The sequence below is a fragment of the Mesocricetus auratus genome, unplaced genomic scaffold (genome assembly GCF_017639785.1).
Source record: "Mesocricetus auratus isolate SY011 unplaced genomic scaffold, BCM_Maur_2.0 Super-Scaffold_100011, whole genome shotgun sequence".
In the NCBI taxonomy this organism is placed as follows: domain Eukaryota; kingdom Metazoa; phylum Chordata; class Mammalia; order Rodentia; family Cricetidae; genus Mesocricetus; species Mesocricetus auratus.
In genome coordinates this window covers 83015369-83040827 of record NW_024429195.1, presented here as the reverse complement: position 1 = coordinate 83040827, position 25459 = coordinate 83015369, and the positions used below count along the sequence as shown (strand labels likewise).

At 49.7% G+C, this 25459-nt stretch overlaps 1 protein-coding gene across 4 annotated transcripts in view; it reads left to right on the top strand.

Moving 5' to 3' along the window:
• Positions 1-25459, top strand: part of Btbd11 (BTB domain containing 11) — a 271122-nt gene that overhangs the window by 156855 nt on the left and 88808 nt on the right. For 3 of the 4 annotated variants that reach the window (XM_013123372.3, XM_013123371.3, XM_005083796.4), the window contains exons 2-3: positions 7193-7342; positions 22637-22841. In XM_013123372.3, the coding sequence (XP_012978826.1) occupies positions 7193-7342; positions 22637-22841 (355 nt within the window). Of the gene's footprint in view, positions 1-5325; positions 5427-7192; positions 7343-22636; positions 22842-25459 lie in introns of those variants that run through there. The other variant, XM_040755180.1, reaches the window with a different exon arrangement.

The window sequence follows — 25459 nt, the reverse complement described above, 5'->3', positions numbered from 1 at the left end:
TGGCTGCCTAGCCTGTGGTGTGTGGTGTCTCAGTCACTCGGAAGGATAACCTCGAGCTTGCTAGACCAATGCAGTGGAGATCTGGGGTCAGACCCGGGCTTCTAGGAAATGGGCTGTGAACAGAGAGAGAAGCAGAGCGCTGCCCTGCAGGTGAAGGCTTAGAATGCCGCCAGTGACTAAGTTCTCCGAGGTCGCTGTGTGTCTGCTCGTCACCTCCCACCCTCCGCCCCAGGCACTTCCCCCACAGGCCTTGCCTCCAGGCCTTTGCTCCTGCCTGGACTGTCCTCCAACAACGATTATAATGATCATAACAGCTGCCACTATTGAGCTATTTATAGAGAGCAAGCTGTATTTCACTCATTTAATCTTCCAGTGGCCTTGTGAGGGATATGCTAGAGTGTTCTCCATTATTCTGTAGTATTCCCAAGGAAACGGGTACTTACAGGGAAGCTAACTAAATGCATCAGTGTTGTGGGCCAAACCGGCCTCCAGAACTCGGAACTCGTTCTCTTTGAACCGTTCAGAGCCACAGCTGGTTCTGAGTCACTAGGAAGTATGTGAAGCTCTGAGGCTGCCCTGGGCTCGCCTCAGGGTGGATCCACAAGACCCCGCGGGACGCATGCTCTGCTCCGTTTCCACAGTTCTCCAGCTGGTGGAGGTCTGTCATCACAGCTGAGCCCGAGGCCTCAGAGGCCCTGAGCCCAGCATTTGGGGTTTCAGAAGGTCACCACGCCCCTCCACACCCAGTGTGTCCCCGTGCCTGTTTCTACAAAGGCTCTGTGTTTATGTTTCCTCCACTCTCATTCTTAAGAAAACTCTGAAAAGGAAACCCATTCTTGGGCAAGATGTGAGCCAGTGGGTTCACTAAGCCAGTCCCAAATCTGCTTCCTGCTGCCAAGTCTTTAAAAATAAAACAGGAGATCCAAGCTGGTGGTATACGGGAAAAAAATCCTGATAGTTCCTATTTTTTTCTTCATAAATTTAGCAGAAAAAGAAAGCCTTCTGGCAGTGACTGGGTTATTGACTTCTTAAATCTTTAGCTCCAAAGAACTTCATTTACTTACTTTATTAGCAAACATTTATTGACGCTGTTCTCTGTGCCAGGTTGTCTATATATATTATCCTAGCCAGCCTCTCCACCAGCCATGAGGCAGGCAGTGTTGCACACTACAGAGGGAGGGGCAGTCTCCACAGGAACCAAGTGGACGCCTGGCAACTGCCATGCCAGGTGGCGAAGTGAGCATTGGCGCCTGGCCAGATCCCTTCCATGGCTCCTCCCTTCCTCGATTACCTAATGGAAGATGGAGTCCAGGTTGGCATCAGTGTCAGAACAGTCAACACCCCGCAGCAGCCAAAGGTGAATTGGGCAGAGCCCAAGCCTGTGTCCAGAGCGTCAGGCCCATGTAGTCACCCCTGACTCCCAGCATGGACCATGCAGCACCCAACTCTGGCTTCTTCCGTTGCTAAGTCTGGTTACTTACACGAAGTACCAAAAGCAGAACCTGTGGTAATAGAGTAGCAAGCCACCGTACATGCTAGATATGAAAGGGATGCCAATGCTGTGGTTGCAGTTCAAAGGAAGGCCTGTGGAAGCCAGAGACTGCCCTACACTGTCACCTCATGGGGTCTATACTGCCACCAAACCTAACATAGAAAGTGCCTGGCACACGTCCAACCGAGTTGGTGCTCAGTAAACCTTAACTGGCCTCTTCCTTCATTCCCATCACCAGTGCCATCCCTGAGGGTGAGTGGATGGAGGCTGGGGGGTGGCTAGCACGGGTTTCTCCTCATGGGAAGACGAACCTTGACCCAGGTCTGGTGATACAGTAGAGGAGGACGAGGAAGACTTGCCACAGAGCTGAAGGGAAGCAGGCCTGGAGAGTCTGATGGCCCCCATGACAGATGAGGAGCTGGACATGGCACGTCCGGGCGGAGTAGCGCTGACTGACCTGACAAAGGAGTCTCTTTCTCCAGTCACTCAAGACTTTGGAAAGATAACTCTTAAGACTGAATGCAGATGGTAAATAGATGAGACTTCCTGCTTGGTAGGGCAGAGTGTCCACGAGGCGCTCACACTGGAGGCCAGAGGTTCTCAAGATGTCATTATGTTTAGTCATCAGAGAAAACCCACAGTGTCTATTGTTTACCTGTTCCCTGCAGCTAGGGAAACTGCCTGGACACTGCGGAAGTTTCCTCCATGTCGAGAGGCCTTTCTGCACCTCAGCGCCAGTCGTGAGCAGAAACCTTGATGGATGCGAATTCCATACTCACAGGCATGAGTGAATTGATCGTATTTTTTTAAATTTTCAATAGTTCAATATTTATTTTAAATAATACTTGGTTAGATACCTAGGAGTGAAGTAGGTGGATCTTAGTGGGAAATTTAAACTTTTTACTGATTCTTTGTGGATCTCACATCATGCATCCTGATCCCACTCACCTCCCCATCCCCTCGCTTCTGCCCAAAACAAAATTTAAAAGTAAAACCAAAATAACAAAGCAAAACAAATTTTAAGATTCTCAGCATGGAAGCTGTGGTGTGGCCCAGTGAGTCAGCAGTACCCCCTTTAGTCGTACGTCTTTACTTGTAAGCGTTCATCACAATGAGTCATTAGTCTGGTTCAAGGCCTCTGGTTTCTGCTACACTATAAACACTGGGCCCTCAAGCTCCTGCAGTACAATCGAAGTGAGGGAGGAGCGATAGTATGAACAAAGGAGTCAAGAACATGATAAGAAAACCACAGAAGCAGCTGACCCAAGCTAGTGAGAGGTCACTGACTCAGGGCTGACAGATGGGGAACCTGCATAAGACAGAACTAGACTCCCTTAATGTGGAAGACAATGGTGTGGCTGGGACAATATATGAGGCCACTGGCAGTGGGTCCAAGATCTAACTCTGAAGCACAGACTGACTTAGTGGAGCCCATTCTGTAATGGAGAGATACCTTGCTCAGCCTAGATACGGGAGTGTGGGGTGGGGAGGTGCCTTGGTCCTGCCTCAGTGAGATGATGGGACAGACTTAGTAGACTTCCTAGGGGAGGCCTTACCCTCTCCGTGGAGCAGATGAGAGGCGGGGAGCATAGGAAGTGGGAGGAGAGAAGGGAGGGGGAGCTGGAATTGGAACGTAAAAAATAAATAAATAGTAACGCACAAAAATAAGTAAAGGAATGAATATAAATAAGTAAGTAGATAAATAAATAAATGCTGGGCCCTCACTGGGACTCTTCTTGGATCCCCATTGTTGCCCTGTGTCATGGAGATCCTACAGCTTTGGGTCTGCAGGCGGGGCCCCTTCACATGCTCCAGCCATTCACAGATGGGTAGATGTTGGGTGCCCCAATTCACAGCCCTGGTTCTGGTCCTGGGTGGTACCGGGTTGGTCAGCCCTCCTGCTCTCCCCATGGTCACCACCAGGGTGAGCTCTCCAGCACTGAGCCCTGTTAACCCACCTGGGTCCAGCCCTTCCAGTCTCTGCCCCAGAGAACCGGCTCTCCCAGCAGCCACAGGCGGCAAGGCTTGGGGGCAGGTGTATTTCTCTTACCCTAGCAACCCCATGGCGTATGGGGGCAGGAGGCAGCTGTCCCGCTCTCACTCTGCACTTGTATTCTTAAGAGCCATCAACCCTTTTTGAGGATTTGAATGCACTCATTCCTCGGCCAAATGAAAAACACACTGTGTGTGTGTGTGTGTGTGTGTGTGTGCGCGCGCGCGCGCATGTATGTGCAAGGGTGTATAGAGTCTATATAAGTCAACACCAGCAGTCTTCCTCTGTCAATCCCAACCTTATTTCTTTAGACAAGGTCTGTCCCAGAACCTAGGGCTCACTAATCTGGCTCGGTTGGCTGGCTAACAAGCCCCTGTCTCTGGACCCGGCCCCCAAGGCTAGGGTTGCAGGTGCACACTGCTGTATCTGGCTTACAAGACCTTTCAGTTCCTCGTGCTTATAGCAAACACTTGACTGGCTGAGCCATCTCCCCTACCCACCCCCAAACTTCCATTTTGAACTTGGGTCTTAATCACCAAGCCATTCTGTCCTCAACTACAACAATAGGCTTGCATCAGACTAGAATATGATGCTCTGGCCTTCTTATTCACCTAGATACTCTTCTACATTAGAAAAACTAATTATTTCAGTTTATGTGTAAAGCCTACTAGCCTAGGGGTTTTAATAAAAATACCACCTATGGGTTAGTAGGGAGTGGTCTAATAAGGAGGTGTGGCCTTATTGGAGGAAGTGTGTCACTGGGGGTGGGCTTTGAGGATTCAGAAGCCCAAGCCAGGCCCAGTGGCTCACACTGTCTTCCTGCTGCCTGACAATCTGACCCAGATGTAGAGCTCTTGGTTCCTTCTCCAGAGCCATGTCTCCCTGCACACCTCTATGCTTCCACTGGGATGGTAATGGACTAAACCTCTGAACTATAAGCCAAATAAGTGTTTTCCTTTATAAGAGTTGCTGTGGTCATGGTGTCTCTTCACAGCAATAAAATCCTAACTAAGACATCCTATGTGGAGTTCTCAAAAAGAAAAGAAAAGCCTAATACACAATCTTGGAATAATAGATCAACTACAGATTTTATAAATCTCTGTCACCTAGTTCTTAAAGCGTCTTTGAATAAATGACATTTCCACATTTGAGTTTTATAACTCTCCAAAAGGACAAGCAGTTCCAAGTGGATTGTTTGTCTGCATGAAGAAATCCCAGAGCTGGGGTGCTGATTTCATCGCAGGTCCACATGTAGAAGACCTTTGTGCTTAGCATCTGAATGCTGCAAGACCCCATGCCACTCCCCTCCCCCCAGCCCCAGAGGGATGGAAAATCCAGTGCTTCACCCCTTCCCCACCTCGTAGAAGAAGGCACCAAGGTCCAGAGAGGTTCTGTGACCTGTCCAAGGTCGAGCACAACTTGGTTCCAGACTCAAGTTTCTTTCTCCTGTGCCTGTTGATGCCCATGGAACAGCACACAGGCTGCAGATCCCGCTAATACACAACCAATGATGAAAACCACAAATCAACCCCTTAGGAACAGCTGAGGGCCTGTATGATACTCCATCTGCCCCTCCTCCCTAGTGTTCAGACCTCACTCTTGGCTGTTTATGCTCCCCAATCCTGCCCCTCACCCCCACACAAGTGAGGGGTCTGTGAAACTTGCCTCAGCTACTAGTCTGAGTCCTGTTTTTCTGGTATCTTTTGTAGTGACCTCTTCAAGGAGATAGGAGGTCCCTGTGCTAGAGTCACAGAGACATCAAGGACCTCAGTGAGGGATAGATCCAAGATTCGTTGCCATGGCAACAGCTGTTTGGTCTGGCCTCTGACTTCACAGGTCATGTGAGGGAGGACGAAGAGGACTTCGTGCATGGCTACCTGGGTCCAATGGGAGCATGTGAGAGAGGCAGAACCGTCTTGCAGAGTGGGCATCTCTCTGAAGGTCTAGTCTTCCCTGAGAACTGCAAGGTCCTCTGGTGTGTGGTGACTAGTGAGGCTGTGTTGACCTGCCTGCCAGGCTGTGCTGTTTCACAAACACACTGCCTGTTTCAACTCCTTAGTGGGTCCTCAGGGCGCTTCAGGGGTGGCAGCCATCATTTCTTGTTACTGCTAAGACAGAAGAGAAGGAAAAAACAAAAACAGAGGCTGTTTGAAGTGTGTACACTGGGCTGTGATACAATGTATATTCTTTGTAGCTACAAAGTGTTTGACAAATAGGCAGTTGGAAACCATCTTTAATGGAAGGTTATCATTTCCGGACTATCCAAGTATTCAAATTAAATTTGCATTTGTATCCTTTAGCCACTGTTATCATTCATTCAAAACGATGTTTACTCTAGCTGCTTCTCCATGGTCACAAAACAATGAGTGGCAGGGTTTGGGTGGGGCCGCTGAGATCTGTGACTAGAGCAGGGAGAAGAGAGAAGCTGAGGGGCTGCTTCACACCCTGCGTCTTTCCCTCCGCCAGGTGACTTCCGCCATTCAGCACCTGTGTGGTGATCTCGCTTTATTATGTGAAAATCCATTCTCTCTCTCTCTCTCTCTGTCTCTCTCTGTCTCTGTGTGTGTGTGTGTGTGTGTCTGTCTGTCTGTCTGTCTGTGTGTCTGTGTGTGTCTGTGTCTGTCTGTCTGTGTGTGTCTGTGTCTGTGTGTGTTTATTTATTTGGCTGTGGTGTGTCACTGTGTATGTCGCTGTATGTTTATCTCTCACCTTCCTTAGATGATTTGGCTAGCCAGGGCATGCTTTACTCATGATAAAGACAGAGCTCACGATAGCAAGTTCAATGTCACAAGCAATTTTCAGGCCTCTGTCTGTTAACATGGCCTTGACCAAAGTAAGTCAGTTAATCAGACTTGAAATTCAAGAAGCAGGAACTCCTCGTGGGGTGCCTAGGGATGGGGAAATGCCTCTGGGTAAGCCACATAGCTATGTTTTAGATGGTCACTAAAGGATTACAAGCAGAATGGGAGGGAAGAGTGCTGTATTCTGGGACTTTCTGTGGTCGTTCACTGTACAAGGTACTGAAGACCTAGGGATTTTCCCCGACCCCAGTCCTGTATACATCTCCACAGAGAAGTCCCAAAGCCTTGACTCACAAATCATAGCCCATCCACACAGGTTCTATTTATTGAGCCAATGAAGGAAGTCCTCAGAGGCCACCACCAGCAGGGCCTGCCCCCTCCCACCCCAGAATGCTTGGGCTGTCTCTGGGAGAGAGGATGAGGCAGGGATCTCTGCATTCAGGAGAAGCATCTCTCAGTGGACAGATTCATTGCCAGGCCCAGGAATGATTCTGTTTCATGGTCTTTGGAAATGTAGTGTCCACATAAATGCTCACGTTTGTTAAAAGCAACATCCGTATCTAACTGGGTCCCAAGCTGGGGAAGTAGCACAGTTGGTTTTTGTGTGCCTAGCATGGATGCTCAGAGTTTGATCTCTAGCACAAAATACACTGGAAGTGTTTGTGTATACCTGTAATCCCAGCACAAGGAGATAGAGGCAGGAAGATTAGAAGCTCAAGGTCATCCTTGGCTACCTAACGAGTTTGGGACCAGCCTGAGCCCTATTTGATATCCTATCTCCAAAGCTTCAGGAGTCCAGAGTGTGGGTTCCCCGCTCAGCTTCTGACTGAGGTCAGGGGGTTTGGCTCCTTCTCTTGGTGAACTGAAAAGTAACAATTTGTTCTTCTCTGTCCCTCCCGACTGCAGGTGTGCTGAGCTTGCCAGAGAGCCTGAACCTACACCGAGACCCACAGCGGCCCAGCAAGCCAGGAGAGCTACCCATGTTCAGCCAGTCAGAGCTGAGGACCATCGAACAGTCCCTGCTGGCCACACGTGTGGGCAGCATAGCCGAGCTGAGTAAGTGACTCCCCAACCTGGTGCCCTCGCCGCTTAGCTGCTCTGTGTCCAAAGTAACATGCCAGTCTTTCTTGCCACGGGTGCCCAAGCTGGCCTAGACAGCACAGTTTTATTGGGTGCCTGCTCTGTGTGAGAAGCAGTGCCAGTGACTCGGGAAAGGTGGGCCCTAGAGGAAGGAGGGCCTGGTAAATCCCCAGCTCTGTGATGGCTGTGGTGGAGTCCATGTCTCATCTGCCCTGAGCCTCAGTCTCCTTTTCAATTAGATAGAAGAGACACGGGCTATGGTTCTCAGCCGGCACAGGCTATGGTTCTGAGATGGAGTGCACAGATGCCAGTCTCAGGGCTTGGCACCCTGCCTGCTGCAGGCAGTGTGCATGTCCTGTAAATGGTTGACTGTTGCTGTCAACAGCAGCATCTGCTGATCACACATGTCAGATTAGCTCTCTCTTCTGCTCAGAACACTCCACTGGTCCCTTTCTGACCCACAGGATAAGCCAAGTCCTCAGAACTGTTCTTAGGCCTACCCCTGCTCTCCCTTTGATCATTTCTGCTCCTTGACCTTCAGAAGGAAACCTCAGGACCTTTGCACTGACTGCTCCCCCAGGCAAACAACTCTCCATGCCTTACTTTCTCACCACTGTGGAGCAATAACTCTCGGGCTATTAAAACAAAACAGCAGAGTAGACAGGGCGGCTCAACAGACAAGCCTTTCTGGCGGGAAGGATGTCTTAACAGCTAAGAGCACTTGCTGCCCTTTCAGGGAATTCTCATTCAGTTGGAGCCTCACAGTTGGGAGGCTCACAGCCACCTGCACCTCCAGGAGTTCCATCACCTCTTCTGGCTTCCAAGGGTGCCTTCACACACATGTGTGCACACACGGAGACAGGGTCACCCTCACACACATGTGCATCCACAGAGACAGGGATAGCCCACACACATGTGCATACACAGAGACAGGGATAGCCCACACACGTGTGCATACACAGAAACAGAGATACCCTCACACACATGTGATTACATGGAGAAAGGGATAGTCTCACACACCTATACATACCCAGAGACAGGGATAGCCTCACACACATGTGCATGCATGTACATGTGCAAGGAAGGGGTGTTTATTTCTCCCAGTTCTAGAAGCTGGGAAATCCAAGGTCAGGTATGCAGCTCCCGGTGAGGGCTCTCTGCCTGGCTTGCGTTGGTACCTTCTCTCTGGTAACCCACCCTTCTGGACTTGCCCAATCCTAGACATCTACCAAAGGCCCCACTTTCTGACATCATCACACGAGAATCGGGGAGGCCATGACATTAGGTCCATCGGTTCACAGCAGTCTTCATCCCGCCAATCTTGGTGTCACGCCCAGCAATTACCATCCACAGCATAATTCATACATTTGTGCCCCCCTGGTCTCCTTACTGAGGCATAATTCGCACGCAGTTTATCTAAGCATACAAATCAATCATTTCTAGTACATTTCCCAAGTTGTGCAGCCATAACCATAGTCCATTTTAGCACATTTTTATTACCCCAATTAAAAAGCCAGTACCCATAATAATCCCCCTCTCCTAGTCACACTGCACACTTCGCTTTATTGTTTTTTTATTGTCTCTCTCCCTGCTGGAAGCTGTTCTCTCTTTCTGACAGTACAAATATTTGAGTTGTTCACTGGTAGAGCAGCGCCGGATGTGTGGTATGTAATGGGGCCGCAGGAAGCGCGAGGCCTAAATGGAAGGAGGTGAAGAAAGGAGCCAAGGAGGGAACCTCAGGGAGGGTCATCGGTCGCCTCTGCGAGCTCAGGGGCTGCCGCCAAGCCTGAGGGCCAAATTCCTCGGGACCCACGTGGTGAAAGCAGAGCATCCTTTCCTCAAGCTGTCCTCCGGCACCCCTGAGCACGCCTGGGAACATGCACATCCACACGCACAAAACGCAGGCAAACAGTACAAAAGACATGCCTACGGGATTAGGGAGTGCTCTTCTAGGTGTCACTGTGAGGGGTTTCCAGAGACAACGAGGTCATGAAGGCTTGGTCCTAATGAGTGGGTTCAGCCCTTGCAGGATTCATAGCAGGATGATGTCATTGACAGGAAGCAAAGGGTAGGAGGCGGGGCTAAGCTAGAGGAAGCAGGTCACTGGGGCGTCCGTGGGGAGGTGCATCTCACACTGGCATACTCCTGCAAGCCTCCCTCTCTGCCATTTTGTAAAATAACTCAGAGTGCTCCAGGTTTGAAGAATACTTGGTTGTATGCCCCCTAATTCAGGCTTGTGCTCTCCAGCCAGACAGCTCTGTCAGTTTCTTCTCTGTTGCTCGTGACCCAAAGCATCCCAGAAGAGGAAAGGGTTTATGTGGACTTCCTCTTCCAGGCCACACCCATCACGGAAGGAGGTCCAGGGACACACTTAGGCAGGAGGCTGGAGGCCAGAAGTAAAGTGGAGGTTGTGAAGGACCCCTGGCTTGCTCCCCAGTGTCCTGCCTGAGGACGGCACCACCCACAGTAGGCAAGGCCTTCCCATGTCAACCAATCAACAGTCAGGACAGTTCCCCCACGGATCTGCCCACTGGTCAATCTGGCCTGAGAATGGCCTGAGAAACCCCTCAGCTGAGATCCTCTTTTTCCATGTGACTTCTTGCTTGTGACAGTTGACAATGAAAGCTACCCGGGACACCAAGCAAAGGAGATTACTGCTGTATCTGTTCAAGACTCAGCTGACGGTTAAACAGCTTATCTCTCAGCTGCTGGTGGAGCTCAAGTGTTTTCTCCTCACCACTAAACTGTGCAGAAGTGGATACAGTGATTCCAGCAGGTCCTGAGCAGCCGGAAGCTTCTGGACCCAGAACCCAACCTGCACCTTTTCCCAGAGGGATCCCTGACACACCCAGGGTCATGGCCTCTTTTGGGGCCATGCTGCATCTCTGTGACAGCAAGGCGGGCCTTGGGGGAGAGGGAGGCTGTCACTGGCACCGCATTAACTCCTCATTCTTCCGCTGTAACCAAGCCTCTGACAGAAGAACACAAGGGGAGGGTCCATTTGGGCTCACAGTTTGAGAGCGGCCCTCTCCTGGAGGCTTGGTTCTGTGTTCCTTCACTCACCAGGACGCAGAACACCGTGGCGGTGGGAGTCTGTGGCCAAGGGAGCTTTTCTACCTCTTTGAAAACAGGGGGCCAAGAGCAAGACAGCGGGGAAACAACAGAAACTACTTGCTTCACCTAGGTTTCATCTCCTGAAGTTTCTAGAACTTTCCAAAATAGCGCCAGTAACCAGGAGCCAAACCTCTGACAGATGAGCCTTTGAAGTGAAGGACACCTCATGTGTAAACCATGCCAGTGACAAAATGGCTGCTTTCCTGGCCTCTGCGTTGGTGCGTTGGATTCCTATCCCTTTAAAGCCCTTAAAGCTATGAGATAGCCCCAGTAACAATACCTTCCGACTACTGTTTGTGTGGTTGACCTAAAGGTTTTTAGTAACATGACCCTGTTATCAGTCTGGTGACATCTGGAGACGCTGCCTTGGAACATTTTTTGATGCATAACATACAAGACTACAAAGCAAACCAAATCTTTTACATTTAAATGATGGCAACATCATTCTGTGTTTTTTAAAAGATTTATCTTTGTTTTATGTGCATGGGTGTTTTCCCTACATGTTCATATGTGTGAAGTACCACACATATGGAGGCCAAATGAGAGTGTCACACCCCCTGGAACGGGAGTTCAGATGGTTGCTGAGACTCAAGCCCAGGGCTTCTGGAAAAGCAGTCAGTGCTCTTAACCCAGAGCCCTCTCTCCAGCCCCGGGTTCTGTGCTTTACTAGCACGGGATACAACAGGATCTAGCAGTAAGTTTAATGACCACTAAGTTCTGAGGCTGTGGTATTGATGAGTAATATCCTGAGTATCCACAATGAGGTGAGGAATATTTGCATTTTGACACATTCCCAAGGTTTCTTGAGCGTGTGCAAAAACTCCAACAACACACTTGGTGAACATTGTCAGAAGACAGAGCACCATATATCTGGACCTCCTCATTCCGGGACATGCCCTTGGCCCTCCAGCTGCACAATCTGACTACAGGGTTGGAACATGTCTGTGTGTACATGGCTTGGGAAGAGGCCTCCACACCAGGCAGCTCACATACACTGTCCTTTAGGGTGTCACAAGTTAGTCCCATGGCTGGGGAGATGATTCTAAACTAAGTATGAGGGTCTGAGTCTGAATCCTCAACACCCATATAAGAGCATCCGTAACCCTAGGGCCTGAGAACAGGAAGTAGGGATGGAGACAGGAGAATCCGGAGTGTTCCTAACCTAGCCAAATCAATAGTTCATGTTCAGTGAAAGACTCTTTCAAAAAATAAGATGGGGAACAACTAAATACACACACACACACACACACACATACACACACACTTACACACATTTAACACATACATATACAAAGGTTAGTCCTGCTGTGCCTTAAAGGGCCCACCCAGCCTCTGTTTAAAGAAATAATTTGCTAAGCAAATCCATGGTTACCTAAGCAGGTAGCCCATGGGAGCAACGTGCTGCAGAAACTGTGTTGAAGGGTAATTTGCTGTGTAAATTAAACACTGTCGTCATTGGATGTTGACTTTTCTTGTGTGAATTGTTGGCACACAAATGGGTGTTTACTAATTGCAGATGTGTTTTGTATGTTCATTAAGTTGTGCCTGAAGTTGGTGTGCAGAATGCTCTGATAAGACCTGGCATAGAAGGAAGGTAATAAGATTCCTCTCTTCAGCTCTGACTGTAATTCAGGCTGGCCTTCTCTGCAGTCTGAATTAATACAGACTGGCTCGTTCTCTCTGTGGACACAGAGAGCTATTCTTTATATTCCAAGATTGTTCTTTGCAAGTGGGTGATAGGAACCATTGTTTTTGCAGCTGGGGAGAGATTCTCGGCTCTTCAAAGAGTCTCATGGGTAAAAGATTCAGGAGCAGAAGCCTTTGTTAATCGCTTGTAATGATAACAGCAGCAACTGACGTCTGTGGAACCCGGGTGCCATGCTGGCTAATCTAGATTGTTAACTTGATGAGTTTAGAATCACCATGGAAATGCACCTCTGGGTGTGTCTATGAGGATGTTTCCAGAAATATGTGGATGGCATATCCCATGAGCCGGGGTCTTGGGCTGAAGAAGGAGAAAGCAAACTGAACCCCAGAAGCATCTCTCTCTGCTTCTGCCTGTAGACAGGGTGACCACTGCCTCCAGCTGCCACCGCGCCTCCCCACGAGCGCGGTCTAGCCTCTCACACCGCGCCTCCCCACCCAGAGTGGTCTAGCCTCTCACACTGTGCCTCCCCACGAGCACGGTCTAGCCTCTCACACCGCGCCTCCCCACCCAGAGTGGTCTAGCCTCTCACACTGTGTCTCCCCACCCAGTGTGGTCTAGCCTCTCACACTGTGGGCCAGTTGCTTTTGTTGGCTGTTTTGTTACAGCATCAAGACATAATTAATACAGGTGCTGCGGTAAATCTACAGATATGCTTTTGATGCCTTGTCCCCATTGTGATCTCGGTGTGGAAGCCCGAGGACTTTAAAGTTTGTCCTTCATCGCCTCACCTGTGAGCTGAAAGGCTGGAAATTGCATGCAGGCTTCAGAAGATCAATTGGCCACACATCACCACAGACCCATGCTCCCCCCAGGGTCACCTGAAGAGGCACCACTCAGACCCCAGAGCCCCTCCATAAGGACAGGGTACCAGGTGGAGCTGTATTCCTTCCACTCTGAGGACATACAGTCTCTCAACTAAACTGGAGACACACAATGTTCAGAAAGGTTGCCAAGTCTCTAAGAAGGGGACGGGCCATGAAGGTTGGGGTGTCTCCCCATGCCACCTTGCCTGTTCCTTCAGTAAATCATATTAAGACTGAAGTGCCCTAAGGCACTGAATATTTGGAGGGCTTGCCCTTAACCCCCCCCGCCCCCCCCTCGTTACAGGCCTTCACTTCTACCCTGAAAGTCTCCCAAAGGCACAGACTGAAAGCTTATCTTCCAGCCTGCGGCCACTGGGGGTGAGATGTCCTTGAAGGGAGTTTTGGGATGCCAGCCCTCCCTGGCTCCCTTGCTGACTCCTGTCTGCTGGGAGGTGAAGATACCTCTTCTGTCTGATGCTCCTTCCATGACATACTGAGCTGCCACAGATCCACTGTAGCCAGTCAAGAGACCACAGACAAAATGCATTCTCCTTGTAAGTGGATTACTTCAGGTATTGTCAGTGTAGTGGAATGCTGAGTGATTGATAGTCTTGGGGTAAAAACGTCACCCTGTCTGAGTCTTCTGTGTGTCTGTGCATGGTATACACTCCAGGCATCATCAGGTTCCCTATTTCACAGATAACTAAAGTGGGCTGTGAGTAAGGGTCACTGTCTTACCCAAGGACACACAGTGAGAAAGTCAGAAAGTCTTACTTCAACGGCTTTGTCCTCTCTGCCGTATCTGAATGAACTTTGTATTCTGAGCATCTCGTAACCCCCCACAGCCCAGCAAATGTCCCTGGAATGACAAGCTAACAGCCTAAAGTGAACTGCTCTATGGCACAAAGACTGGGGAAAACACTGTTCGGGAGCACAAAGAATATAAGCCAGACTGATATCAAGCTTTCTACTGAACTTTAGAACTGGGGACCCTGAGTTGAACATATGCGTGTCCTCAAACACATACCAGGGAGGTGACATCTGAAGAGAACATGCCATCCCCACACTGACTTGGAGTCTTTGGGCAGTTGTGGTCACCCCTGAGTGATGATGGGGCTGGACTGTGTTGTGTGGCTTTTCCTGACAGACCAAAGAAATGATTCCACCAGAGTCTGGATTATTGAGTTTCCTGAAGTTACGAGCAGGACAGGCAGTTACACCACTAAAACGTCATCTGAGTAAGAGTGACAGCTCAACAAAAGCTGCACCATGAAGCCCTGCCCACCTTTCAGACGCGTGTCCAATGGGAAAGTCTCCTCCCCAGCAGGGCAGTACTTTCTCCTCAGCAAGTGTTAACACTTATTCAGTCTTGTATTCTGGTTAGCTCTTGTCAATTTGACACAAACTCTGGGAAGCAGGAGCCTTAGTTGAGAAGCTGCCTCCAACAGTGACCTGTAGGCTTGTCTATGGCGTATTTTCTTAATCGCTAATTGATGGAGGATGGTCCAGCCCACTGTGGGTGGCACCATCCCTAGTCAGGTAGACCTGAACTGTGTTAGAAAGCTAGCTAAACACGAGCCTGTGAGTGAACTAACTAGCAATGCTCCTCTATGGTTTCTGCCTAGGATTCCCATTTGAGTGCCTGCCCTGACTTCCTACAGTGATGGAAATGTGAGCCAAATAAACTCTTTCTTCCTCTAAGTTTCCTTTGGTCAGAGACTTACATCCTCCACTCATCTTCTGCCTCAAGGCATCTGCACCAGCTGCTCCTCATGCCTGGAAAGCTCTTGCCCCTGATACTCCACAAGGTTCCTACTTGGCTTCCTTCTAGTCTTAGCTATAATTAATGTCACCTCCCTGAAGATACTTTACTGTGACTGCCACCCCACTTAAACCTCTCTCATCACTCTATACTTTTTTCTTGTTTTAGTTTTCTTCTAGTAATCAGTATACTATGCATTTATTTTCTGTCTCCCCACTAAGAGTTTAAAAAAATGTTTGTGACTTCAGTACCTAGAACAATGCCTAACATACCATATAACTCAATAAATGTCTGTTCAATGAGCGCATGAAAAGCAGGTTTCCTACTTAACCCAGATATGTGTGAGTTTGTTTGTTCTCTCTGTTCCTCCATACGAAAAATGCTCTCATTAGTTTCTTCATAATGACAGAGTCTACGCAGTCTTCCCTTCCCATCTCCTCTCTTCCCCTCTCCTCCTTTCCCCTCTTCTCCTCCCCTTCCCTCTCCTCTTCTTTTCTCCTTGCCTCTCACTCCCTCTCCTCTTCTTTTCTCTCTTCTTTCCCTTCCATCTTTTCAAAACAAAAGGGCTGTCTCTGCACAGATTTGGGCCGAAGCAGAAACCCTTGGAATGTGTGATGTTTTTCCAGGAGAGTCACCCCTGGCTCACAGCAGTCTCCACTTCTGGGGGCTGTACATAAGAGCTGGAGCTGGTCAGGTTCAAGAAGCATCCCCTGGGCTGGCATGGAAGATGACTGTAGGTGATGCACAGAGCCTTTTTAATTTTTATTACTATGTATATTTTATGAGCATGAGGAAATATTGGTTTTCCATTTATGGTGCTGATATAAAGTTTCTTTTTTAAATGAATTTATTTGTATGAACAAGTGAGGCAATTTAAAGAGAAAATATTAAGTAAATAAATTGTACATGCTGTGCACAGATATGAGAGACATGATGGTAATTCCCAGGTGGCTGACATTTGGGAAACACAATTACCAATGGATGGATTCTCAGATAGGTTCCTTGAACTGAACTCTAGCTGCCCAAGCTCAGAACAGCTAACGAAATAAATGAATTTTTGTTTGGGGCTCATGTCACAGACAGGGAAGACGGCAGGTAGCACTTATGGAGTTGAAAGTTTCAAACCCAGGTAATGAGGGTGAAAATCTCTATACCATTCTTCTCAAACGGGCAGCCCTACTCAAAGATATCTTGAGGGCCTCTAGGGATGAAGATGACGATGATGGGGGAAATCATGTGATGACTGAAGTGATGCATTAGTGATGATGATGATGATGGAGATGGAGATGATGAGCATGGTGACTACTGAAATGACGCAATATGCTGGTGGTGATGGTGGTGATGATGAGCATGGTGATGACAAAAATTATATTGATGATGATTAGAGATGATGGTGCTGATGACAGAAATGATGTAATGATGATGGTGATAGTGAGGTGATAATATTAGTAATGATGAACATGGTGATGACAGAAATGATACGATAATGATGTTGCTGATGATGGTGAGGATGGAAATGATATGGTGGTGATGGCGATGGTAATAATGATGGCAATGACAATGATGATGCAAAAAAGATTAGAACTAAATGCTAATTAAACACAAACAATGTACCAGACCCTTTTTTTAGCATTGTGTGTATATGTATTTCCTCATCTAATTCTATGAGGTAAATACTGACATTATATTCATTTTACACGACAGGTCCATTCTGCCGTTACTGTCCCTTCTCACAGAGAAGTAAATCGGCTTGTCCAGTAAACTGCTGAGCAGCATCAGACTGGGGGCTAAGATGCAGACAAAGAGCATACTCTACTGCTCCCCAGAAGCGAGAAACAGAGTGTGTTCTCTGTGCCCGGGGCTCTAGGGAGGGACGTGTGGAGAGGCAGCTGGGGAGCACTACGAAAGTAAGCAGTCATCTTTATTAGGGTGTGTTGAAGGTATGCAAGGAAATGGGATTCTGGCCAGGGCATTTTAGAGGGCTCCCTGGAAGATGTGCCGTTTGATCAACCATCAGTAGCTGGGAGGGTATGGGTAGTAGTCATCCAAGCTAAGAAGTCAAGGACCTGAGAATGCGAGGTGCGCTGAATGATCCCCCAAGAAGATGGGGAGACAGCGAAACCACAAGGCAAAAGCCCCACCCACCGGCCTTCCAGTGCCCCAGATCACGACAGCTGGCAGCTGGGAACCACCGCCACCCTCTCGGCATCTGTGCGTGCCTGCCGCCACACCCATCCCCACTCGCTTTTGATTTTCTCGCTCTGAAGTATTCCACAGGAATTTTTCCTTCATTTTATTAATATGTGTTAATTATGCATAACGGGCTTCATTATGACATTTTCACACGTGTAAATAATATACTTTGATAGCATTCATCCCCTGTTGTCCCCTCCTGCGCCTCTCTCATGACTCCTGCTTTAGTCTCTTTTCTGTTGCTGTGATAAATACCCCATAAGAACACCTTAAGGAATAAGGGCCTAACTGGACCACAACGCCAGGTTACAGTCCATCTCTGTGAGCACGTCAGGGTGGCAGGCACTTGAAGCAGCTGGTCACGTTCCATCCACAGTCGAGAGCAAAGAGCCAGGAAGTAGTGCAAGGGTTCATCTCAGTTCCCCTTCAGTCTTCCACAGCCCACAGCCTCCGCCTGCAGTGGGTCAGTCTCCCATCAAGGACCATAGCCAAACCGATCCTGGGGCACATGCCTGAGGGCCATTCTCCCTGTGGACTCTGGGTTTTGTCTTGTTGACAATTAACACTAACAGCTACCCTCCCTCCTCTAGTGGCCACCAACTGTGTGTAAATCTCCAGGGCCCCATGAGCTCCTCCCTCATGAGGCCTTTGGGAGAAAGAATATTCTAGTCTGACCCTGGACAGAAGTGTAGGAAAGGAAATGCCCGTCCCCAGCTGCCAGAATCCAAGTTTAGAGACTGCTGAAAAATCCTTGGTCAACAGTGGCTTCCTCCTCCCGATATTTACTTTGTGCATGCTTTTTAATAACACAATCCTGATCACACTGTAAGTAATTTTGAAGTTAGCACTTTCCCTACTTACCATTTTAATGAAGATTCCTCCTCATGATATTGCAGTTTTGTGTAAACAGTTTTTGTGTCTGCCCAAGTCTATTATTTGATCTTGTGGGTGTACTAGAGTTTCTTTCTTATTATTTTTGGACATTTGTTTGATGGATTTGGGAGTCTGTAAATAAGATTTGGGTGCCAATCCCTGTGGATGAAGGTTCTGCAGCATTTTGAATTCCAACATTGGGACACATTCTCAGAAGTGGATTACTGACTCAGGGGACTGGAGCATTTGATAATACATTTGCTGCATAAAGCCAAATTGCTTCAGGATGGACTGAGGGCTGGCCAGCTGAACTGGGCTGCCTTTGGAGAAGGAAATTGGACCACTGTAGAGAGACAGACACAGGCACTGGCAACACACGGAACCTTGTCTGACCCCACCTTGCCCTGCAACCTGGCCTCAGTTTCCCATCTCAGCAGTGTGAACCTTCGGGACTAGATTCTGTTGTGACACCTGACCTGGGCACAGGATGCTCAGCAGGGTCCCCAACCTCAGCCCATTGGATATCAATAGCGGCTCCATACGTGTGAAAAGCAAAAATGTCCCCAGACTTTCCTGAATGTCTCCTGGGATTGAAATCCAACGCAGCGAGAGCCACGGCAGCAGCCCTGAACCATATCCGCATGCACTGTAGACGCGGTGGGTGCAAGGAGGCGTGCTCCGGGTGTCTGCGTGCTCCGGGTGTCGTCTGCGTGCTCCGCTCCGGGTGTCGTCTGCGTGCTCCGGGTGTCGTCTGCGTGCTCCGGGTGTCTGCGTGCTCCGGGTGTCTGGTGGCGCTCTGAGCCTAGCAGGTTCCAAACTGGCCCTCAAAATGGTGGGGCAACGGCTTGTCTGCTGTTGGGAGCCCCTCAGAGAGAAAGCCTGGGCCGCTCCCGGCTCCGGGAGTCTTGGCTGACTGGCTAAGGACCTGAGTGTCTCTGTCCTTCTCCAGCTATTTGGGAAACAAAAACAACCAAAATCTGGACACAATGAGGCAGTGTGGAGGTCCAGTAAAGTGCTTGCACGAAGGCCTGAGTTTGATCCCCCAAGACCCACATTGAGAAGGGAAAAAGCCCTGGGGTAGCACCTGCTGTCCCATCTCTGGGCCTCACTGGCCAGCCGGTCTATTCCAGTCACTGTACTCTAGGTTCAGGGAGACATCATGCCTCAGAAAACAAGATGGAGAGTGATTGAGGAAGACGTCCAATGTGAACCACCTCTGTCCTGCACGCACACGCGTGCACACACACACACACATGCATGCACACACACACATACTGAAGTAAACAAAAACACTCAGTCACTTCTGGGGCCTTCCCCTGGTGCTTGCTTTGGAGGACTACAGTGCGGTCGTCTACAAGGAGAACAGAGAATATTGTAAGTTCTGTACGCTGCACCTGGCCGAGACCCCTCAGACCGGCTGTCCTCACATCCCTTCAGCTCACTGGACACCTGCTTCTCTGCAGGGCTCACCTGGCTGTTTCTAGACTCTGCCAGGTGACGTGTCCCATGAAGGCACCAGGTTTACCTGCCTTGTCCTTGCTCAGTGTGAGGCTGGCTGCACCATGAATCACTAAATACTCCAGGCCCTGCTTCTACCTGTGGTGAGGGCCACCTGAGGACCCTGACATGCGCAGTCAGAGCCCTGCCCCAACGCTGCAGCCAGGGTCTATGCTGAACCCACTGGACAGCACACAGAAGGCTGTCGTCAGTTGATACCTGTGAGGGGAAGCTAAACTCCTGGTGATGCCCGGGGGCCTGGAGGTGGAGTGTTCGCCCTCACAGTTATCACTCGGGTCTCTGCCTGTGTGGCAGTGTGATTTGGGTTAGAGTCCCTCCTCGCCTGTATTATGGATATGCTATGAGGACCCATATGCAACGTTTTCGGCACACGGGAAGCGCTGAGGTATGAGCTTGCTGCTGTCCACCAGAGCTGCCGGCTCCTGTCCCTTGTGCTGCTTTCAAACGCAGTGATGTCAGCCCCGCTGACCCCAGAGACCCAGCACCTGCTTCCCCGCCCCTTGTTTCGGGTGCTCCTTAGTGCAGCAGACCTTCCTTTCTGTTCTCCATGTGCAGGCAGCCCAGGGGCCCTCCTGCCCCGGTGCGGTGCCTTCCACAGAGGAGTTCCTTCTAGCTGCCTCCTCCTCTTTCTTTGCTGTTTCTCCCAGCTGCAGGAAAGGGAGAAGGGCAGACCAGCCCTGTACCAGGCCCTGACTCGGGTTTCAGAAAGGGAGAAGGACAGACTGGCCCTGGACCAGGCCCTGACTCAAGAACAGAATATTGTTTCCCCACAGATGTGATCTCTGGGGTGTCAGAGATCAGAATGGGGCCTTGGGGGCTGCTCTCTGCTACCGACATGGTGCCCTGTTATTTTCCCAATGTGGCAATAAGCAGAATGGCAAGAAAGGTAGTATTCTGAGTCCAAACACAGAGAGAACTTTCCATCCCAGGTGTTCTGTTTTATCAGGGACCTGGGCTGATTAGGTGAGCACAGTAGGCAGATAGCTCTTCCTCAGTCCACAGATTTAAATGCCAGTTCTGTCAGGAAATGTCCACACAGACACACTCAGAAATTCTTTGCCAGCTGCCAGACAGTGCCCAGTCCAGTCCAGCTGACATCTCAGTCAGCCACGCCCCTGCACCTCAGCCCCTTGCACCTGCTGACCAGGTGTTCAGCCTGGGGACTGTATCCCAGCCCTCGCATCACAAGTGGCAGAGCTCCAAACCCGCTCTGAGAAGGATGCTGAAGCTGCGGCTCTACTCAGGGGGCGGGGCTCGGGACCTTACGTCCTTCTAGTGAGCTACTGCTCTCTTGCCCATCCTGTCTGCTGGTGGCTCCTCTTCTAGCTAAAGCAGAGTTTTAAATCCTCAGAGGAAAACCTCTGCTCGTCACAGAGCTTCGTGTGCTTGGGCTTTGAGCTCAAGTAAAGTGTGCCGTTGAGAGGCCCAGCCTAGGGTTTGGCCAGACAATGCCTGATGGGATGGGAGGGGCTAGCATAGACATTGTGCTGGTGGAGAGACAGAGACAGAGACAGGGAGAGAGCAAGAGAGAGAGGAAAGAGAGAGAGAGAGAGAGAGAGAGAGAGAGAGAGAGAGAGAGAGAGGCATGGTGGCTCATGTCTATAATCTCAGCACATGGAAGCAAGACTGAGGCAATCTCTGTAATTCCTCTCAAGCCTAAGCTACATAGTAAGACTGTGTTTCAAAAGACAAAGGAAGAGTAGGAGGGCCAGGGGTGATTTCAAAGATCTGGCTGTGGCCTGCGGGCCCAGCAGTTGCAAGGCAGGCCAGCTGGCTGAGATCCTAACAAAAGCTGACATTGCAGCCTGGAGGTAGAACTCCTTTTCTGGAGGGAAAACTTCACATTTTTCCACTTTTTTATTTTTGTTTGCTTTTGTGTTACACACACACACACACAGACACACACACACCGTACACACGGGCCTGCCACGTCTCATGTGCGGGGTACCCACAGAGACCAGAAGAGGGCATCAGGTACTCTGGAGTTGATGCAGCCACGAGCTGCCTGGTGGGTGCTGGGAACTGGTCTCTGGTCCTCCGGAAGAAGGCTGCATGCTTTTAGCTGCTGAGCCATTGTCTCCAGCCCGTTTTTTCTTTAGGTCTTCAACCAATTAGCCAAGGCCCATCCACATCACAGAAGGTTTGTTTGCTTCTGTTCTTAGAGTCTACTCTCAGTAAAATGATCCATAAAACACCCCCAAAGAAATGTCTAGCCAACGTCTGACCAAGCAACTTAGCTCCACAGTTGACCCACAAAAGCAATCATCGCACACCTTACGCAAGCGGCTCCAAAGGTATGCCGTGCACGCCGCTGTGCATGAGATGGCTTCAGTGGCCAGGGGAAGTGCATTAAAATACATTTATCGTGTGCTGGTTCTCTTAAATCTCCTTTCACCTTAATTGCTATAAAAGGCTCTGTTTGATGTGAGCCCCTGGCCCCCTTTCTGATACTTGTTACTCATTTAAGAATAAAGCAAAGTCAAAGCTGAGCTGTCTTCATCAGATTTGCTTTCTATTTATGGCAAGTGATGCTCATATTCTATTTATGAAAGTGGCATAATTTTCCTCATTACATGGATGTATTTAAATAAGACGAAATGAGTACATTTAAAATTGAGCAAGTAGCAGCAACCACTGCTCCTCACTTTGGCATGGCAACATTCGTGAAACGGACAGGATGGCTTAGCGCGCACCGTGAGAGCCACACTAGGAAAGGACAGAGCCAGTGCTAACTGGATCGGACAGGATGGCTGTAGCATGGCTTTCTGGGGGATTTGCCATCAGTCATGCCGTGGACACGATGGGACATCGTGAGTCAGGAGAGAGCATCTAGAAGGAGCACAAAGCCCTTCCTGGTCCTTGTAAAAAATTGGGTTTCTAGGGCTGAGGGTATAGCTCGACTGGTAGGGTGTGCCTAGAATTCGCAGAGAAGCCCTGGGCTCCATCCTCGACACCATACAGTGTGGGTGTGGTAGCTCATGCCTGTAATCCCCGCACTCGGGAGATGGAGGCAGGATTAGTTCAAGTTATCCTCAGTGACTTTGAGGCCATCCTGGGCTACATGAGAGGGGAGGTGGAGCATTTGGAGTTGCAGAAGGGCAGGACTGCAGCTGATTCCATTGCCATCTGTGCTTCAGACCACGCCCCTGACCGTCACATGGCCAACAAACGCTTTTCCTCTCTGCGGTGGGACTGTGGTAGGCTGCAGTGGTTGGGGAAACCAGGGGCCGGAGTCTCTGCGAAGACCTTCAGATTGGCGTCTGTGCCTGCAGGTTCTGACATCTTGCTTCTGTCCACAGGCGACCTGGTGTCTCGGGCGATGCACCACCTGCAGCCCCTCAATGCGAAGCACCACGGCAATGGCACGCCCCTGCACCACAAGCAGGGGGCGCTCTACTGGGAGCCAGAGGCCCTGTACACACTCTGCTACTTCATGCACTGCCCACAAATGGAGTGGGAAAATCCCAACGTGGAGCCCTCCAAGGTCAACCTGCAGGTGGAAAGGTAGGCTTTCCTGGTTTCTGGCTCTCCACGGCCTTGTGACGGATTGGCGGGACCCTCTAAGATGAAGAGAGGGTTGGGAGGGGAGCTTAGTGCCTTGGGGAGACCTTAAAGCCTGGCGGGTTTTAGAAACAGCTTTATGTGTGGCTGGTCCTGTATGGGATAAAATTGGTCTGGGTCACAGGAGTGTACCTGCTTACCTCAGAGGGGCAGGAACTGGGGTGCAGTCTGGCTGCCTTGAAAAGTAGTTTGTGGGTGCCACCTCGTTAGATGTCTCCATCTTCCTTTCTCTATGGCGACCTTGGGGTCCCAGCGAGCCAGAGCACCTGCTGAGCCAGTAGAGGGTCTCTTGGGTACAGTGGATGCTGGCTGTTCTGGGAGAAGTTGTTCTGGGAGAACCCTTGTCGGGGGAGAAGAACGGGAAGAGGCTCTGAGCTTTGTCCCTCCATGTCTGCTGGCCTCAGCCTCCCTCCTACACATGGGGAAACTGAGTTACACAGTTCCTCAGGATTCCTTTACCTTTAAATCCCATGATCCTCTGGGAGCATCTCACCTTCTCTGAAGCCTGGGATTAGAAACAGCTTCCAAGAACAGGCTACCTGGAAGTGTCTCCTCTCTGAATCCCTACCTGTCTTTTCTCCAGGCTCCTGGGCCAGGCCCTACGCTGGCACAGGCCTTCCTTGGTCTAAGTACAATGGAAATGACCCCCATTCATACAGAGAAGCACCTAGGAGAACAGTCTCTAAGACATGCTGCCTGGGCTCAAACTCAGGCACTTCTAAAGACTGAGGCCTTGGGGAAATGCCCTCACCTCTCGTGCCTTGGTTTCTTTGTCTGTGAAATGGGATATAAGAAGGAAGTTCTTCACAGGGTTGTGGAGACTTAAGCGAGTGGGCTTAAGACCCGCCCACCTCCCAGCTTTCTGTTAAAGCAAGAGGGTGAAAATTGTCCAGGCCACAGGAATCTTCCTGGGCTTTAGGAATCCCACGTTAGTATCAGTATCCAGTCATCTGAAGCTGAGGGGCCAGGAGTCACCTTGGTCCCTCACTTTCCAGGCGAAGTCGGTGCACACACTAGCAAATCCCCACGTGCAGACAAGTCCCACAAGGGGAGGTGCAGGAATGTCTGTGGTCCCTGAACGAAATCTAACCTTAGTCAGGCACACCAGCACCTTGCTTTTCTTGACTATAGGTCCAAGAGCCTCAGCCTAAGTGGTACCAGGCTTTTCCCAGCCTAGTCGGTGTCAAGACTCCTTGCTCACCCTCTTGGGCTTTTGCCTCTCTGCAGATGCTGCTGCTCCCAGTCCAACACTGCCTCCTCTCACTCCAGAACCTCCTCATACCACCTGCTTCCCCTTCAGGTCCCCACTGGCAAGCCTCACACTCCAACACTGATTCTTCTTGAGCCCTTGTTCTTTCCTGCCTAGCACGGTAACCCGTGAATCCACACAGATCCCTAGGCTTGTGCAAGGAGATTCACCATGGTGGACTATCACATGTGGTTGGCCCATCACTCCACAGCCAATGCCAAGATCAGTGCTAGGTGCCAGTGGGAAGCCAACATGCACTTAAGAAATGAAAGCATGGGTTGATCCAGTTCCAGCTGCCCATGGAACATGTCCCTCAGGAGTACTGGCATCATCTTAGCTGAAGTGATCATATCCCCAAATCTGCTGCTTTTCCTGTCTCTGGTCTCTAATGAAGGCACTCTCATTGGCTTTAGAAAACTAGGACTCTTGTACCTGCTCTTGCATCCAGATGGCCAGCACGCTGATGTGAGACCTTTCCTGGAGAGATAAACAATCATCTATTCACACATGAGAGATATGGCACCAAACAATAGACCAGGAAATGATTCCACCCAAGTCTAGTTTAGTGCAACGGTGAGTTTAATCAAATACACACATACACTATATAAAGATATGTATACTATTATATATTATACTTACACAATATATAATATTATAAATATACATATATCTTTAGGGAGGGGTGCTAACTGCCTCTTAACCATCTTAATTTGGGAGAAGCAGGGCCCTGTGAGGCCCTCCTCCACTCGTGTGCGCTAGGAAGTTAATGACCCAATCTTCTCCAGATCTCCTTAGGGTAATCACAGACACTGATGGTTCAGTGGAGCAACAGCCACGTTACACCCAGAGGACAGCCTTCCACAATGCATGTCTCATGCCACATCTGTGACATCTCATTTCTGGTCCCTTCTGCCCAGGCCACAGTGGCTGTGCTCCTCCTCTCCCACTTTGATTGCCAAAGCTGATCTCTCAACAGTCTGCATGCAAGTGAGACTTAATAACCTCTGGCCAGCTCCGCCCTCCTCACAGCACCAGAGCTAAACATCCAAGACCTAATAACACCCTGTTGCGTGACCCTGCCCATACAATGGCGTGGCTCTATTGCCCACTGTGTTTTTCAGCATCCATTTTACCTTCTTGAGTCTATTTCTGGAAATTCAGAGTGTGGTTGGAGCAGTTGGGAGTCTAAAGAGACCCTCTAAGGAATGCAGAAGTTCCAGGACACACTTGAAAGAGACATGAGCTACATGTCCTGGATTTCCCCAAAGCCATTTATCCTATTCTTTCCTTTCCTCCTCCTTGGTTGAATTTT